The sequence below is a fragment of the Cuculus canorus genome, chromosome 2 (assembly GCF_017976375.1).
Source record: "Cuculus canorus isolate bCucCan1 chromosome 2, bCucCan1.pri, whole genome shotgun sequence".
Lineage (NCBI taxonomy): Eukaryota > Metazoa > Chordata > Aves > Cuculiformes > Cuculidae > Cuculus > Cuculus canorus.
In genome coordinates this window covers 24,131,491-24,151,032 of record NC_071402.1, presented here as the reverse complement: position 1 = coordinate 24,151,032, position 19,542 = coordinate 24,131,491, and the positions used below count along the sequence as shown (strand labels likewise).

At 39.0% G+C, this 19,542-nt stretch overlaps 1 protein-coding gene across 2 annotated transcripts in view; it reads right to left on the bottom strand.

The window, feature by feature from the left end:
• The window catches only part of STK3 (serine/threonine kinase 3), a 126,979-nt gene that overhangs the window by 106,621 nt on the left and 816 nt on the right, over positions 1 to 19,542 (bottom strand). For both annotated transcript variants that reach the window (XM_054058566.1, XM_054058565.1), the window contains exons 2-4: positions 13,228 to 13,308; positions 12,659 to 12,787; positions 8,727 to 8,841 (exon numbers count right to left, since the gene is read on the bottom strand). In XM_054058566.1, coding sequence (XP_053914541.1) covers positions 8,727 to 8,841; positions 12,659 to 12,787; positions 13,228 to 13,308 — 325 coding nt within the window. The remainder of the gene's footprint in view (positions 1 to 8,726; positions 8,842 to 12,658; positions 12,788 to 13,227; positions 13,309 to 19,542) is intronic.

Here is a 19,542-nt window from a genome sequence, read left to right as displayed (position 1 = left end):
ATTTGACAAATGACAGGCTGGCCAGCTTATCCTCAGTCCCTAGGGCATTATGAAGGAAATACTCACAGAAGCTAATTTCTAGACACACAAAGGGTAAAAAGGTTATTGGAAACATACAGCACAAGTTTAACAGAAGGAAGTCATGGCAAATTAACCTGGCCACTTTCCTGTGAGGATGAAGAGAGAGCTAAGAACGTGATTTAGTTTGACTTTACAAAGGTTGTTGGCTAAAAAGAAACTATTAGATACTGTCAATCTGAGGAACCATGGGGATGTGGAAGAACAACTGACAAGACTGCTGGGCTGAATGATGGTTCAAGAAATAACCAACAGCCAGCTACAAGTGGTTTTCCTTAGAGGCTGACAGTAGGGTGAATATTCCAACACCATCATCAACAACCTGGACAGTGAGCTACATACAACACACCCCCATCACGTTTGTGGCAGACAGGAAACATGGGGGAACCCATCAACACACTAAAATGCCAGACTGCCACTCAGAGGGACTTAAGCTGGAGGAATTAGGATGATGCCAAGCCTGAAGTTCAACAAAGGTGAAGTCCCATACCAAGGACCGAAGAACGCCACACCATGAATATTACAGGCTGAGGATCAACAGGGCAGCTAGCATTGCTGTAGGAACAATTCTGGGGTGGCTCCAGCAGACAAACTGAGCGTGAGTCCACAATACACTCTCACAGCAGGGACGGCTCACCATATGTCGGTCTTCATTAAGAAAACAGTGAGCAAGACAGGTCAAATGAATATTCCACTTTATTTAGCACCTGTAAAGCCAAATCTGGAATGCTGCGCCCAGTTCAAGCTGCTATAAAATGAAAGCTGAAAAACTGGAGAGAGTGCAGCAGTGAGAGACAGAAAACCATGTACGGAGCTGAAAAAGCAAGGTTTGTCTTGTCTGAAAAAGACGGATATTTCAATGTGATTTTCAACAATCCAAAGGGGGAGTAAAAAAAAAAAAAAAAAAAAAAAAAACAACCTCACAGAGGGAGACACTTCTCACAGTGGCAGAAAAAAAGGAGAAGGGACAACAGTCACGAGTTGCCACAAAGGAAGCTCAGTTAGATACAACAAGAAATTCAGAGGGCTGCAGAGTGAGACTGCTAAATCTCCCTCTTTTCAGATTTTCAAAACTCAGCTGAACAAGGTCCTGATCAACCTAACTGAACCTCAAAGTTCACCTTCCTCGGAACAGAAGATTCAACCAGATAACTCCCAGAGGTCCCCTCCAAATTGAAATTATCATTTATTTCAAACCAGTGGCACAATGTTCACCTCCTGTCTCACCACCTCTAAGATACAACTTTAAACATATTCTTTTTATGTAAAATAAAATACATAAAGAAGAAGGACATGTTGTTCTGACTGTAACAAAACTTGAATTAATTCCTTAGATTCAGACAAACTTTATTGCCTGGATTAGAATTTTATATACAGAGAGATTGACTCAAACTGGAAAGATGTTAACAATTCAGCTGATATTTCTGGCTCTCTAAGGCAAACGATGGGGTTCTCTGATGGGAAAGAGCGCTGTGGGGAGGCAGTAAGGTTAGTACTTAGTGCTTACTTACTATACTTCATCCCTTAGTATAACAGGAATAAGACTTTGTGAGTGTTTTGCATTGTGAGGTGTATATGGGGTACCAATAAAGGACTGCTCTGATTAAACATTCATGTAAACAGCTACCTCTGATTGGAAAATATTAGTATAAATTTCTTTATACGCTGTGTTTACACGGTCATTCTTTTAAAGCAGAAAGTCAGTGAATTATATGATGCTAAGCTTTTTAACATTACACGACTAACACCAGTTTCAAGACTGCCTACAAAATGACCTTCAACGTTTTATGCACCTACCTTGGGTAATGTAGGCAGGAAACTAACAAAATAATCCAGGAAGCTAATTCTCCTTACAACTGACCTGCAAATGGTCATACCAATATCTGACTAGTTAATAACAGTATTTATTTTAGTGGAAAGAAGCAAGTCAGGTAAAGTCCAGGGAAAGATAATTTTGCCTTCAGAGCAACTCTTAATACCTTGCAAATAAACACCAGACCTCAGATTAGATACTATTTTAACAGCATATACAGCGATTCGTAACTGAGTGTGACCCACCCACACCAAGTCCTGCAGAAAAGGGGAAGAGGACAATTCGTGTTTCACACTGCACACGTACCAGAGGATACTGCACAGCCAATCTTAGTTCTGAAACCTCCCAACTACTGAATGCTTTCTGGAAGCTTATTTCCATGTAATAGATACATAGTTATTTCGGAAGTGGATGAATAACAAAGTAGCTCTAACATGCTCTTCTTTCATGACAATTAACCAACACACAACATGCACCTTACTTCTGGCTCATAAAGAATAAATCCTTCTTCTCCCCAAAATGAAAACTCATTTTCTCCTACGAGCTAATTTCCAAGCTGATGGATATAGTTTTACTGCAAGATTGCAAGAAAGGGCTACCATTTTGAGATTCAGTAATCACTAACCATTTTTGAAGGAATCTACGATGCTACTCTCAAGAACTAAGAAAAAGATAATTCCTAAAACCTAGACAATGCCTCCCAGCATTCATGTAACAGTCAATCATTCATTGCCACAATAACAATTATTTTTTAGAAAAACACTGAATAATCTCAATGCTGCATTGCAGAAGCCATTACAGACTTCCTTGGTTCGTATGGCTAAACACACAATAAGGCAACCAAGACATTTGGGATCAACTTCTTTCCTTTTATTCCTCAGTCTGGCTGTATAGAAAAGTACTTGAAGAGCCTTGGTCAGTCTCCAAACTTTAACACAGCAGACAGCCCATTGACTACATTCATCTCCCAGAAGGCTTACCAATTGAACATGGCCAGCAGCATATCCAGGATGGATTTGTCCATGACCATAACTTTTGGCCATCAAGATCAGTTAAAGAAGTTAGCCAGTACAAAAGGAATTTTGGTCTTTGTGTATGGACTGTGGCTACTGATTAATCCATGTGGACTCAACTGAGGAAGTTATACTGTGACAGATGTTACTTAAACTGTAAATATAAGAATTATTAGACCTTAGATAACCAATTCACAGCTGCAAATCACACATGCAGCAAAGGTCCACAGATTAAAACTATTTTAACTGTTAAATCACTAAGACACATGACTGCTTACAACTGCAGAATAACATTCTTATGAGCAAAGTGCCTCATAAAAGGGGTAACAAAGGCCTGCTCTGGGCCCCCATGGTAGCACACAGAGAAAGCAAAATCAAGAAGGCTTTCAGACACAGCACCTAGAGATACAGATACACTGCCCTTGAATTAGAGGAGCTTAAACATATGCAAAAAGTAATTAAGAAAACATGGCAGAAAATAATCAATAAGTACGCAGGAGGCGATGTATATGTAACTGATAAATAATTTGGTATATAAAGGAAGTCACAGTTCAGATAAAAGATGCAGGACCTCTGGACCCAACAGCACACCATCTGTGCAGTAGTTCACTGCTACACTTGTCACTTAAAATACTGTCCCAAATAAGGGTTTTGTCTCATAAACCTACCACATAACCACCATGTGGTATTCTACAGCCAACTGAATTTGGTCTCAAAAGAGAGAGGATTATAATTACTCAGTTAATCATAATCAGTGGATGAGCAAGTGCACTCTAAATTACCAGTAGGGAGGCAGCTGGTGTGTCAATAGTCCCCAATATGCTATAGCAGCCAGTCAGACTTAAAGTATTGCTTCACATTGTCATTATCTCTATCACAAACTGCCACTGAAAAAAGTTAGCCCCATCCCTTCTTATCCTTCCCTTTCCCCACCGCTCATTCGTAATGTTAGTCTTGTGTCAGATCAAGTCACCATGCTGCCACAAAAAGTCCCGAGTTAGCTCACAAGAGGGTGTGGAAGACATACTAGAGAGGAAATAGTTCCCCCAGATCACCAGGCTTGTTCAAGATCATCTTGCACCTACACAATCACTGCATCTGAGGCACAGAAAAGGCAGGAACACATCAGCCAGGTCGGAGGGTAACAGTGGAAGTGCCCTTTTTGGCAGCAACCCACAGTTAGACTGTAAAAGATACACACACCTCCCAAATGAGTCTCCAAGAGAAGCAGACAAAACTAGATACAGAGTTTTTTTGCCTTGCACTGATGAACACCACACCTCAGATGAGCTAACATGCATTATAAGTTTGCTCTAGTGCTGCTGATCTGCCTGACACGCCAAAAAACTCGAAGGCAGAATTCCAGGGGTCAACGTAACTTCCAAGTAGTGGCTTGGTCCTCTTGGGTAAGAGCCTGCTCTTGTCAAGCTGACAATGTCTCAAGCCAACAGCTCACTAGAAGTTTCCTTAACTTTGAATTCTGCTTCCCTCATTTTTGGTCCATTACAGCACAGTCCAGTGCTGTTCACTTCTAGACAAACAACAAAACTTTTGAAGAAGAAGAGGAAACAGATACAGAAAATCAATAAATTCTTACATTTAGAGATAAGTAACAAGGGCCAATGCATAGTAATGTTTCCTCTCCAAATATGAGGGGACATCCACCTTTTCCTATGACTTATTTTAATATGATGATCCTAACAACCACTGCATTAAAGTAAGGGTGCTTACTTAAACTTTCTCTTCCTCAGTTTCTCTTCCTAACATACAGAGAAGCAGGAAATAACCTTTTCCTTGGCCCGGCCATAGTATCTGACAACTAAGTGAAATTACAGAACACATAACCTTGGGTGTCTGGGCATGTTCAATAAACATTCTGACAAAAAAAGAATCAACTCCCTTCTCACTTCCAAGCGAAGCCATTTCTCTTTCATCTTGTGAAAAATGCAGTGAAATCACCTCCTGTTTCCACTAAAAAAAAAGCGTAAGGTCACCAACAGAACACTGTAGTACTTTAGGCAGCTCATTCCAATAACATAGTCACAAGCTTTCCATGAGCTTTGTTCCACAAAAGAGAATTCGAACAAGTCCAAAGCTTCTGCCTAAATCTTCCAAAACTTTCAAGACATAGGGCACAACAAGTGAGAAATGGAGGAGTTTGCTTTGCTTTTACTGTTATATGCATCAGAATAACCCCTATCCTAAGCCAGAATAAAAGTTCTATCTAGCATGGTAGCCAGCATTCATCAGTGGCCTACAGCAGGTATCTTGGGAAGAATGTAAGCACACATAAAGTAAACATCGGTAGTTTGCATTGCCTGCTTCACCTTCACAGAGATCTGAAGCACATGGATTACCTGTCCAGCCATTAAACAGTTATGTTCAGCCACAGTAATCTTTTCCTGGTTTTATTCAACTGTCTTTTGAAAATAAACTCTTAGGTCTGTAAAACCTTCTATAACTATACAGTGGATCTCATCGTCATACGTAAAGAAAAAAATTTTGCTTTGGATCTACTAACACAAGTGACCCTTTGTTTTGTAAAAAACAGTACATAACTACATCTTACTTTCTTTGTGCTACTCATGGTTTTCAAAACCTTCCACCACGTCTCCATCCAGTAACCTCTTCTCAACAAAGAAGTATGCTAATCCATTTAGTATCTCATTATAGAGGATTAGTCTTTACTTCTGATCATCCTTGTCACCTTTCTCTAAGTTCCATCGTTGTGTTACACTCTTGGTACTATTGCAGTCTTTGTCAACTCCTATACTAGTTCAATTTTTTTCTAAACATTATAGGTACAGATTCATGAGCGCTTCAGCTTAAAGACTTTGCCTTCTCCACCAAGGTAAATGTATCTCCTCACATTTACTGATGCTTACTTTCTCAGTCAGACACTCAGTACTACAAAGCCTATCAAGTCTTTGTGTTCCCAGTAGTAAAATCAGAGAATCCCTCTCACCAGTATTTCTTCCCTCTTTCCCAAACAGGGCAGCACAGACCTGTATAGGATTCCCAAATAATAACTTACTCACACAAAGTGAGTACTCAAAACTATTTTCTTTAATCTTTAAACCAATCGTCCATCTATGGCAGAACTCCCCATTTATTCTGCTACAGGTGAATTTCTTGAATACCCTCTGGTGCAGAAGTCTGTCCATAAACCTTTCAGTACACAGCATATCTACACCAATCTCACACTAACCAGCACTATTTGTGTGCCCAACAATTCCTTTACAGGAATCTAGCAGCCACGCATTGCATGACTGCCTTTACAAAAGGCATGTTAACACTACCCTCATTACATGTATCTATTTGTTTACTGATTATTCTAGCTCTTAGAACAGAATTTATGGTATTTAATCATATCAACTTTAACTGCAAACAGCACCTGAAGAGTTAGTTCCTCCAACCACTGGTAGGCATTTCCTCTGAGATGCAAACATCATCTTCCCTCAAATCTCCAATATTCTCACATATCCTAAGATAGATATACAAGAAACTGCCTGATTTATTTAATATAAATACACACATGTACACTGTTTTTTCTAAATAAACTCTACCATTTCTATCTATGCACACACAAGTTTGCTCCTTATTCTTCTTAATTCCATTTTAAATGGGGCTTGACTTTTTTTTATTAGATTCTGGATGAGCTTGCACCACTTTTGTAAGACCTTTGATATGGTTCCCCACAACATCCTTCTCTCTAGATGAGAGAGATGGATACAATGGATGGACTGTTTGGTGGATGACAAATTGATTGGATGGTCACATCCAGAGGGTATTGATCAATGGCTCAATGTCTCAATAGAGATCAGTGATAAGTGGTGTCCCTCGGGGTCCATTTTGGGACCAGTACTGTTTAATATATTCACCGATGACACAGAGGGATCAAGTGCATCCTCAGGAAGTCTGAAGATGACACCAAGCTGGGTGGTACAGTTGACACACCTGAGTGATGGGATGTCGTTCAGAGGGACATGGACAACCTTAAGAAGTGCACCCATGTTCAACAAGGCCAAGTGCAAATTCCTGTACCTGCATCAGGGCATGCCCCAGTACCAATACAGGCTAGGGGATGAAGGGACTCAGAGCAGCCTTGTCAAAAAGGACTTGGGATGAAAAGCTGGACACGAGCTGGCAATGTGCACTTGCAGCCCAGAAAGCCAACCATATCTCTGGCTGCATCAAAAAAAGCACAGCCAGCAGGCTGAGGGAAGTGATTCTTCTCCTCTGCACAACTCTGGTGACACCCCACCTGGAGTACTGCGTTCCTTAGCTCAGTAAAGACACGGACCTGTTGCATCAGGTCCAGAGGAGGACCAGGAAGATGATCAAGGGGCTGGAACACCTCTCCTGTGATGAAAGGCCAAGAGGGTTGAGGCTGTTCAGCCTAAAGAAAAGTCTTGGGGAGACCTTATTGCAGCCTTTCAGTACTTAAAGGCAGCTTATAACAAAGATAGGGACACACTTTTTAATAAAGCTTGTAGCAATACGACAAGTGGTAACGGTTTCAAACTAAGCTAAAAGAAGGTAGATTCAGACTAGATATAAAGAAGACATTTTTTATGACGAGGGTGGCAAAACACTGCAACAGGTTGCCCAGAGAGGTGGCAGATTTCCCATCCCTACAAACATTCAAGGTCAGGTTGGAGAGGGGTCTGAGAAACCCGATGTGGTTGAAGATGTCCCTGCTTATTGTAGGGAGGTTGGACTACATGACCAGTAAATGTCACCTCCAACCCAAACTATTCTGATTCTGGGATTTCTTATTGGAGCTACTGACTCTTCTCCTAATCCTTGCATAATATAAAATGGTATGGACACAGGTTCGAAAGGCTGCAGGAACTCGGGCAATCTCCCCATTGCTTTTTGCTCTTACCCAGTCATCAGTTTAACATTACAGCAGCCCTGATGCAAGCCACATTTCCCAGAAAGGCTCCCTCTAGTCTTGATACCACTCCCACTTCCTAATAAAATTATTTTAATTTTCCTTCATATCTTACTTTCTAGGCCTAAACACCATCTTTATCTCCTTCTCTCTCCTTCCACTCCCAAGTATGGTGCAAGGAATGTTTCAGAGTGTGTTTACAAAATGTGAAGAGCTAACAACTAGAAGGTCATCTCATAGTACTCGCTGGTATAATGAATACCGTATATTACAGCCCACTAATGAAGACAATGGGCTCAAAGGAACTAAAGATTATTTGACATCTACAACAAAACATTTTGTAAGAGAAACTATTTCAGAAGAATTAACAACACCTGTTTCCTACACGTTTGCATCCTCCTCTACATTACTGGTGTTACGAGTCCACTAAGACTCTTCCATACAAAACCCCTGCTTTGGTTACCTCTCACATTCCTTAATCACTCCTTCCTTGAGTAATGCCCACTACCTCTCCTGCTTCCTAATTACTGAGCGGGAGCAAGAAAATTCTATGCCTCTTTCCAAACCATGCATGTATTAAGTGGCCCGCTAACAGACTGTGACATTGGAGTGATAGAAGGTAGGGGGAAGAGGCAGCACAGATCTTTGTGTGACCTTGTACAAAACAGTAATTTTCAAGAAAATTACAAAGATCTTCACATTTCAAAATATATTTGCTTCTGCTGATGATCATACCACAGAGGAATGGACAAACACAGTCAGAGCAACAGCACAAGGTTGTTACCTGGGGAAACAAGGCACAGATACGCCCCTTGGAATCACCCAAGATCTCGTCTCATAACTCGTGACTTTTATTCTGTCTTCTGTCTTAATTCACAGATAAATTTTAATAAGAGTTATACATTTTTGGAAAAAAAACACTCACCGTTTTGTTACGAAGTCTAATTATGTCCGAAACAGAGCCAGCTCCACAATATTCCATAACAATCCATAGATCTGTGTTCTTAAAATAGCTGCCATAGTACTTGACAACATAGGGACTAGATGGGGAAAGAAGACAGACAAATAGATGAATTCAGGGGGAAAAAAATCATTATCACAAGTGTTGTTAAAAATTAGTTTGGCACACACTAACACAGCTAAAGAGCAAATGTAATCAAATGCATTTTAAAACCGTAATTAACTTCACCAATGCTTTGTTAGAATGATTGGGGAGAATTAGTCTGATTGCTTAATAAAATTATAAAGACACTACTCTACATATTTATCTCTCACAAACTTTCAATGATCTTCAAATACAGACATAGCCTTTCTAAGCATCTTGGTTTTCCCTGCTCTAAGGCCTCTTATTTTTTAAATCTCCTCAAAAAGTTATTGAGTGCTTCCCTTTTTGAAAAGGCCCATCAACAAAAAACTCATCCGTTGTTTTCCTGGTTTTGCAAGCATGAACTTATTTCAAGTGCAGATCTAGACTTCCATATTAAACAGAATCTAGGGTTGGTTTAAACAAGACTTCTTGATTTGCAAATACATTTTCCTATTGAAGCGTGTGTGAAGAGACAGTACACTGCCATCGACAGAACATACTGCTTTGCTACTCATCGGTTTGTCACTTGACAAAATGCTTCCTCTGAAGCACTTGCAAAAGAAAGGCAGAAGCAGATATGGCAAACGTAACAAGGATTCTTCCTTCAGAAAAGTGATTAGCTAGTGTATTTATGGGAACAGAAGGCTGGAGAGTATTTTGCAGGAACTTCAGCAACGGAGGTTACAGTTAGATTGCCATCCATCTCCCACAGATTCTGGAAGTAAGAATCCCAGACGGTGGGTTCTCATCAGAACACCTACACTGCAGGGTGGAATCAAACACTTTTGTTTCAAAGCAAAGAACTGTATTTTAGGATCAGCATGTCTGGTAGCAACATTTTTTGTTAGAAATTGATGTAAGAAAAAGAGAGGACCTATACCTACCTTCTGCAACATGGTGCTATCCTTATAAAAAGATAGTTCAAAACTATGGTCAAACTATTTCTTTAAAGACAAACTGTTAGTACTATAGGAACTTGCCTTTATACAAGGCAATGCAGGTCAATTCCCTACTAACTAGTCTAAATATCTACCAAACAAGTACAACACACTGATTTTGCCCCTTATAAATTCCTTAAGTGAGGAAGCTCACTATTACTTCTGAAGAAAGCCCACTGATTGTCATTACAATCTCTTGCCAGATTTATACTGTGCTAGTGTTTCTAATAAAATGATGTATTATTAAAATCAGGACAAGATAATCTTTTCAAAACATCAAGTGCTGTGCAATCTGAAAAGATCACTGACATTTGCTTAAAGCTTTGTCAGTTAACTACATGGGCAAGCTTTTTCCACATCAACTGCTCATCTCAGAATCCACATTTTCCACCTCAGAAGAGCTTCAGCACATACGCTGCAGCTAGTTCCAGAAACAGTCATGGAGAAGAAAGAAAGGGTAAAGCGTTAAGATTTAATCATCTTTTACTTGAGATGCTGCAACAGCTCAGTGCTTTTTTGTATTTATCTGTATTTCTGTATTTATTTTCTCACATGTGATGATTCCACATATGTTAAAGAACTAAAATGTGTATCATCCTTCCCATCAGTACTGCACAGCACTGTATTTACACCAAGGAACACAACAAACACAACAAACACACAAGCACATGGTACAGTGCTGCAGCCCAAATCTTTTCAACCAGAAAACAATCATGTTCAGTGAGAAAAAGAGTTCGTGTTCTAAAATTCTGAACTTCTATTCTTAAAAGTTCTACAATAGTACATGTCCAAGTGGGTATGATATGCAATGTGTTGTTCAGTGAAAAGCAGGAAACAAAGAACGAGGACAGAGAAAAGCAGGGCAAGACAAGGACAGGGGACATAGGAATAAGATGGCAAGTAGGCCCACCTAGGACATGAGTAAAAGTGGCACAAGCAGCAAAATACAGAAAGAAAGGTGAAAATTCTAGAAGATTCTCGAGTACCATCACACCTTTTCTTTGTCAGCATATTCCACAGAGATTTGGTTTAGGTACCGATTTCAATCCTAATCTAGCACTAGCAGACATACACACACTACAATGTAACACCACTGCTTCCAGGTAGCTCACAGTCACTGTACAGGCTTGAGCCGTAAGGGCTGTAATCCTCCCACTGGCCTTACAGAAGAACGCCTTCTGAGAATTCCCAAGGTGCTGTTTTCAAACTTATTCACTATATTCCCTTACCCAAGGGGAAAGAATTGAAGCAGGGATGGTAAAATATTTTCTTAACTCTTTTCAACTCATCTTCCAGTGCACAAAAAGAACTGAGGGCCTACTCTGGGGATCAAATTGAGTTCCATAACTAAGCAGACAAACAAGTACTGCTTCTTCTTTAATATGTACCCGTTTCAAAACTCTGGCTGGCCGGAAAAACAAAAGTAGTCTCACAAGGACAAAAGGTATTAAGAGGAACAGCAAAAAAAACCTCAAGAGTTCCAAATTCTTTTAGTATCACCTAAAATATCTCTGCCACTCATCTTTATGCAATGTGGGACACAACACAATTCCTTCCTTTTCCTCCCATTCCCCTGCATACACATTTAACAAGCTTCTAGCATTCAAGGCACTCAATGCAGACAGGAACGGATTATGAGGTCCAGCGTGCTCATAGGTCACAAATACTCAGATCAGGGCTTGCAGACAGAGGTTCTAAAGAAATCTGAAGAAGAGCTGCATTCTCTTGTGCTAGGTACGATATACTCTGAGGTCTCTATCTCTATATTTAAGAATAAATGTTTGAACCTTCTCTCCTGCTTCATGACTCCATAGACAAGATGCTGTGGAGCAGTACCATCAAGCTCCATGTAACATCAGAGCAAAACATTCAAAACCAAACCTGAATTAATTCAGACTGCATTAAAAGGATTATCTTTAAATCTAGGATGAGTACTGCTCATTGCCAAACATGAACAAATTTTTTATTTAAAGAACAAAATTCATTACTGACAACACAGAAGCACAAACAGAAAGGAGAAATTATAACCCATTTGCTATAATACAATTCATCATGTTAATGGCTAAAGCAATCAATATTTTCAATAAAGTTTCTCCTAAATAGAGTGCAAAGCTTCCATGTTTGCAATTCAAATTGCAAATAATAGGCTCTTGTACCACTGATCATACATGAATACTCATTCTAGCAAATCTGACTTAAAAGTTACAGCCAAAGCCTTAAAATATTATCCTCCAAAAATATACAAATAAAAAATAAATCCATAGACGAGATGAATGCAAAGTAACTTCTGCATCCTTGCAGACACTTGATGTTAAGGCTTCCATTCCTACAACACCAGCAATCACAAAATATTTCATTTGTGAACTAGTGTAAGGTAATAGTCCTTCAGAACTATCAGAAGATTGCTCACTTTATAAAAGGCACGTTCCTGCAGGAAAGATGCAGACAACGGAATACTATTTCAGAAGTTAAGATCTTTGTTGATCATCTGAAACAGGCAACTTAGAATCCACAAAGCCTAAGACATTTACAGGAAATATCAGCCTTCGGGCTTGCCAGCAGAAAGCGAAGCAAGCATTGAGAATTCTAAGCAGAGAAAGGTACTTACTTTTTCAACAGTTTCTGTTAGGTACACTATTTGTACTCACTTCGATTCATGCTAAGGAGAGAAGGAGGTCCACAAAGTGGTTCCTTTAAGTAAACTGTCTAACAGACTACTTTAATTTTCCACATAAAAAAAGTTTGCAGCTGCCTATATTTCAGCTATATTTTGAAGTCCAAATACATTTTCACTTAAGAATCTTAGAAAAGGAGCAAAATTGTCATACGTACCTATCACACTGTTGCATTATAGAGATTTCTTTAATTATTTCTTGGAGATCTGACTCCACGGGGACCTGTTTAATTGCTACAACTTGTCCAGACTCCTTGTGTATTGCTTTAAACACGCTACCATAAGACCTAAAAATAAAAGGGATTTTTTTTTTAAAAAAAAAAAAAAGAAAACAAGATAAACTGCTTATTTCCATTACGCAGAAACAATATGTTCAAGCACAGATTTGAAGGCTTTTCCAGGCTGCAAAATGTTCAGTTCTATCGGAACCTCAAGAAAGCCATGCCTCTCAAGAATGAATCTTTGTCAAGATGTAGATGTAGCGTACCTAACTGCAGTACAGGCATAAGCATTTTGCTGGCTTAATGAACAATGGGCATCAAAAATGCACAAACATATTTGGAGAAGCATGGAAGTCTACCAACACATGCATTTGTTTTATTATTAAAGCTTGTCTGGAGAAGCATTCCTTAGGACATTTACATTCTCTCTGTAACTCTATATTCCAACACATGCTTTATATACCATTTCTCTCTGATCCTATCCCCTCATAAATAGCTGCACTTACCCTTCACCAAGTTTCTCCAGAACATCAAAGACTTCTTCAGGCTGCTTAGTTAAACTATCTTCACTTAGCTTTTTCAGTTTGCTAAAAGAAAGACAGAAGTTATTTGTTTGAGTTCTGTGTCTTTCCCCCTTAAACAAGCAAACTGTCATACACATGAGCAAAGAGAAAAAAATAAGATAAAATGCATTCAATTGAAAATAAAATGTCTGATTAAAGCGCAGTAGTAAAATTTTAATCAACCATCATACAAGATGGAGAAAGTTATGACAGTTTTTGTCATTATTCCTTTCCCACCGTTTGTTCAATTCAAAGCAGCATGGGACTAATTCACCATGCAAACCATTTCCTTTGCTAAACCAAAATCAGCCAAAGAATACAGCAAAGCTCACCTTGCCTCAAAAAGCAGCCAACGCGCAAGCACATCCCTCCTAACTGCCTAGAGTACATCACATTGTTATCTAAGAAAGCATAAACCCATCATTCACCCACATTAAGAATCCACTTTCTAAACTATACCACTCATAAGCCAGTGAATTACATGAAGTTAAAAGCAGAACCCAGAGTCAATATGATATGGAAGCATTTAGTAGCATACCACACTCCTGAGTACTCCATGAGTTGTTGGGGCAGTTCCTTTTGCATCTTTGTGAACACACACAGGGACAGGTGCAACAAAATCTCTAGTTACATATTGCTGCCATATTTTGTCCTTCAGTTCTCTCTCTCCGTCTCAAATCACTCAGTATAACTCCCAGCATCTTCAACCCACTCTTACCACTATCCTTTGTCCTTTACAAGCAGTCTTAGCCTTCCCCCAGTCACCAGCACTCCCAGCCAACCAGCTCCCCAGACTCCTGGGACATCTCAGAACACAACCTGGCTGCAAGCTTGTGATGGAGCTGACACTGAACATAGCACAGGAAAATGTAACCACCCACACACAGCAGTGAGGGCAGGTGGCTGCTACATGTAAATCCTTCACTCTAAAAGTTATAGGGAATTTTGCTGCAAGACTGAAATAACAAGTTAGTTCCATATGATAACCAAGGGTACTATTCAAGCAGAAGACAAGCTGAAGAATAGCTGGCGCTCTAATGTTAAGTACATACTATGTATTCTATATGCAGATAAGGGAGAAAGGAAAAAAAAAAACAAACTTTGAAGCACAGTAGATGACAGAGAACTACGGAAAATACATTACCCTGTCACATTTTCCTGGAAACTACACAAAATCGGAGGGCACAGAAGAGATTGTCAAAATCTAACACTGGAAGAATGGTGTTCAAAAGAAACTGCTTCATATCAAGAGATGCAATTCTGTGATATACAGAACTAATACAAAATAAAGTGAAATGACTGATGTAGGAAGTTCCGAGTCAGAAGAGACTTGTGATTGCCAACCACTGAAGCAAAGACAAAAATTTTAAGTAATTGTATAAGCACACAGGTCACATGAATTGGTGTTAAACAAGGAAAACAGGGGGAAGAGGGTGTACACAATGATATATCAAATAACTACTTCACAGATATATCAAATGCATGAACATAGAAAGCATCCAAAATCAGTAAGGGAAGGTGCATGAACTGCTGTAAAGATCATGCACCACTGCTAGACCGAACAGGCAGGAAGCTAGAAAGTATGTGTGTTTAAGGGAAAATAAAAATACCCACAGCAAAGGAAAGGCACAACTGATGAACATGAAGAAAAGCAGCTGAAAACTCAAATGAGAGTAGCTAAATAAAGTCTGGAAAAGTGGCCTACAAATCAAACATGGGAACATGTAACTCTGCTTTCTTTTTCATCCTCTGTCTGCTTGCTAGAGACTACAAAGCAGAAAGATGGAATTCAAATCTTGCAGGGAAGCACATATTTCATTACTGCACAAGTGTAAGTTAAGACAAACAAAAAGAAGAGGGAAAAAATATTTTGCAGGTAGGTAGTAAATAAATAATCCATTTTCCCTCTTCTGTTTCAAATTCTTTTTTCTCCTCTGATCAAGTTATCTGCAGCCTTAGAGGCTAAGTTACTGCAATAATCCTCTGCTTGCCGCCAACAAAAAAGCATGCCCAGCATGCTTATGATTACAGCAGAGCCTCAAAAATTAAAATGCAGGTCCACAAGCTGAGTCGCTCACTTGATTGAAGAGCAGCCTAACAGAAGACATACCACAGCAGTGGAGGGACTGAACTTTCCATAACTGCAGAAAAAAAGAAAAAAAAACACAGTAACCTCAACCAAAGTTGTCTAAGAAGAGAACACATCCACCTGCTCATCAGAAGAACAACGCCTGCTAAAATGTGAATAAAAAAGAAGAACAACCTATACCAAAAGTGATCCAGCAGCACCATTAACATCAAGGCATCGGGAGTGCTTCAGAAGAGTTAGGGAAACAATTACGAACAGCCATAAACTGATCAAAATCAGTGTCACTGCCAAATAACAGATTACCTGGGATATTTATAAGGCAACCTGGAGACCACAGAAACAGGAATTCTGTAGCTTTAAAACAATTTCCACATAATATAACTCTGACAAACATGTTATGAGACCAAATAATATTTAAAGCAGCTAAATACTAAACCTGTTCAAAGGAAGAAAGATGTAACAGTCTCTGGAATTTCATTACCTAATATGCTGCTCAAAATACTTAATGCTCCTTCACAAATCTATTGTAGGAGCACAGATGCTGGGTCCGGTGTTCAAATGACAGTATTAACGCGACAGCTCTTCGAACCATGCAAAGACTTTAATGATTCAGACTGTATTTCTAGAAGTTTAGTACAATTCCCAGCTCTTTTACCTACAGAACAGCATGCGATATACTATGACAGGCATATAATAAAGAAAGCATTTACGAAAAATACATGAGAAGCATGGAGGGGGAAGATGACAGTTGCAACTGACTGTAAAAAACACTAAGTTCCATAAAGGAAGAAAAGACTAGAAAAAATATCTTTTACACACACACACACACACACACACGTGCTCTAAAAAATCATCAGGCAGCAACTATGGTCTGTTTCAGCAGTTTTCCAGAAGAGCTGTTCCCGAAAGCAGGAGGAGTAATTAAATTACAATTCTGGGACAAGAAATATCAGGATTTCCTTGTTGCAAGCAGGTTTGACTTTTTGCATAACACCGAGTATCTTAAACAAGAAAAACATATCCTAGCAAAGAACTTGACTTTTATAAATCCAGTTGATGAGAGAAAACATTTGTACTTAGCACCAGCAGAGTCTTGCATATCATTGAGTTAGTCAGCAAAACTCCACACAATTAAATATGGAAAAATCTAGAAACAACGAGAAACACCCAAGATTACCAACCCTAGCATAAAGATCAGAAAAATCTGAACTGGAACCTGAAAAAGCACGAGACTGGTTTTTTTCATATTGGGGAAAAAACAAAGTATGAGTTTAGCGGCCTATGCTCATTACATACAGATTTTACAAAATAAATTAATGATGTGCTGCAGAGGCAAGCATTAAAAAAAAACAACAGAGCTAATAAAGGAAAAATAGAGCAGGACTAAAGAATAGAACTCCATCAATTACTGTCATAAGTTATTGGAAATTGGACAGCTGCTCCATGAAACACAAATATATGTGGCTTATTTTGCAGAAAAACAAGAACATTGAAGTACTTACAAACAACGGCTGTGATCAATTATATTAAAAGAGAAGCTAGTAAGATAAATCACTGCAGTCATCAGAAATAGAGGTGGCACGTGTAAGCCTGGAGACATTTACAGTGCTTCACACCATTCACACAACTAGTAGCAAGTTTAAGACAGTTTACATTACTGTTCTGTATACTTACGTTCCTTTTTCTACCAATGAAACCCAAGCAAACTTACAGTTCTGTCCCATTACTTCCAGGAGGAACTTGACAGTTGTCATCCATGTGACCTTACACACCCACTGACTCAAAAATTAAAACCCCACATTTTTCGAAGACAGTTCCCATTTTAAAAATAGGTTTTCCCTTCCCATAAAATTTATATTTCTGTGAAAATTAAACTGAGTTTAAAGAAAGAAACAGAAAACCATAATTAAAACACTCCACGCTTATGAAGAGGCCTTTTACTTGGCAGCAGTGGGCAGATGGGCTAGATTAAAAGCTATGTATTTGAGAGAATTGCATCTCTGGGTTTTTACTTGTATGCGATCTCTTCCCTCATGCCCCAGTATGCCAACATATACAGAAGAATGCAATAGTAATGAGGGGAAAATTACAAGACTCGGAGGCAAATTTTGTTACTGACTATTTCAAGACTGAAAGTCCTTTTCAGTGAGGGAAAGAAGTGTAAGGCACATCTGAAATACAGCTAGAAATTCAGGTGCAAAATGCTTTGTGTCAACTACTGCACAAATGGCTCAGTATAATATCAGAAAACCCACTATAAATTATTTCTAATGGTAAATAAAATAATTCTGGAAAGGATTCCTCCTTAGAAGTCTTTTGTTGCTGTTGCAGTACACAGGCCAAACAAGAAAATCTGGTGGCTTGGACAGCATCCCCATTTAAACACCACAGTGTCCTGGCCTGCCACCTGGGCATCATCACTGCTACTTTCTGATGGGCTGTTTTACAGACTTACAGTGTTGTGTGTTCCTTTACGGGGAAGGATGGAAGCAAATCACCCTACATCTGTGAAAGAATACTGAGATTCTAGGATATATCCATGCAGCTCTGAAGTATTCAGATGAAAGCCTTGCAACGTCTACACTAATGTCTTGCACTACAGACACAGCACAGTAACTGCTCCTGTGGACAGCGGCACCAAAGTAAAGTCTAGTGCTATCACCTATTTTGCCTAGGAAACACGGTGCATCCATCCCCAGACACTACATCCAAGGCAGTCTAAAAAAATTCAGGCCAGAAAAAATGTCTGTACTCCTTCTGGACTTGCAGAAAAAGGGGGTGAACTAGCAGAATAGCTGGGAACGCCAAACAATCAGAAAACTGAAAATACAATGGATAAAGTGGACATACATGTGCATTTATTAAAAATTTAATTCAAATCTTATGAAAACTTGAGCAATATCTTATGAAAAACAGAGTTGAAATCTTTCCTTCCAATAAAGAAACAAATGCATTAAGTTCTCTTCACTTTCAAATTTCCAGAATTAAGCATCAAAAACCATGGAATGTATAAAAAATGCATTAAAATATGGCAGAGTTTAGAAGTTATCTAATTATCTGGCTAGTTCTTCCTGAATGAATCTAATGATTAAAAGAGCTCTTCACTTTTAATTAGGCCACATGCGTCCAGCTTGATACAAGTTAGAGCAAATCTCAGATCTCCCAAAGAAAATACTGTAGACTATGCTAACTTCAAGTTTTATTTTCAACCCTTTGATATCACCAGATTCCAAGCTTTGCACTGGTGGTGGTAACATTGATTACTCCTCAGACATTCTCATTTGTTTTCCTAAACCCTTGCTACTACCGCCTATCCTACTTCCTTTATTGGAGACATGCAGCACTGTCAGCCTTAAACTAGAGTGTAGGCCTGTCCCTTCCCCTTCCATTGCCTGCTAAAAAGACTCAGCCTAACAAATAAGAACCAATTCTCGGTCAAAGTTTTCAAGTAGCAGACTCTGCTACGAGATGTATTATCACAGAAGGGGGGAAAAAAAAAAACCAGTATATGTTCAAGACTGTACTTTTCTCAAGACCCGCTGTACCACAGGAAGCTGGTTTAAAGAATTTTAAATGTTTTGCAGCAGAATGTAAAAACTGATTTATTACCTTCTACCACCAATTTATATTGCATAGTCCTTAGATTTTCCATTAAATTAACAAGACTCAAGAGTAAAATACTTGGAACTCTAAGACAGCAAGCTAAGTGTAAACTCTGTAAGTACATTCTGTACACCATACAACTACATTTTACATAGTATATAACTACCTTCAAGAAAGGACTTCCAATTTAAATATACCAATACAATTAAAGCAAAATTATTTTGTGCACCAAGATGTCAGTGTCCCATTTAAAGCAAAAGCTCGTGGTTTCAAATCATTACGAACGCACACAAAAATAAGTCAGATGATAAATGCTGGAGAGAAAAAAAAAAACATGTAGTAATTAACAGGACCAGACAGACAATATATTTCAGAAAATACTGTGGGAATAGTTGTTTAGCCTTAAGAAATGGAGGCTGAGGGGAGACCTTACTGCTCTCTACAGCTACCTGAAAGGAGGTTGTAGGGAGGGGAGTACTGGCCTCTTCTCCCAAGTGACACGTGATAGGACAAGGGGGAATGGCCTCAAGCTGCACCAGGGGAGGTTCAGACTGGACATTAGGAAA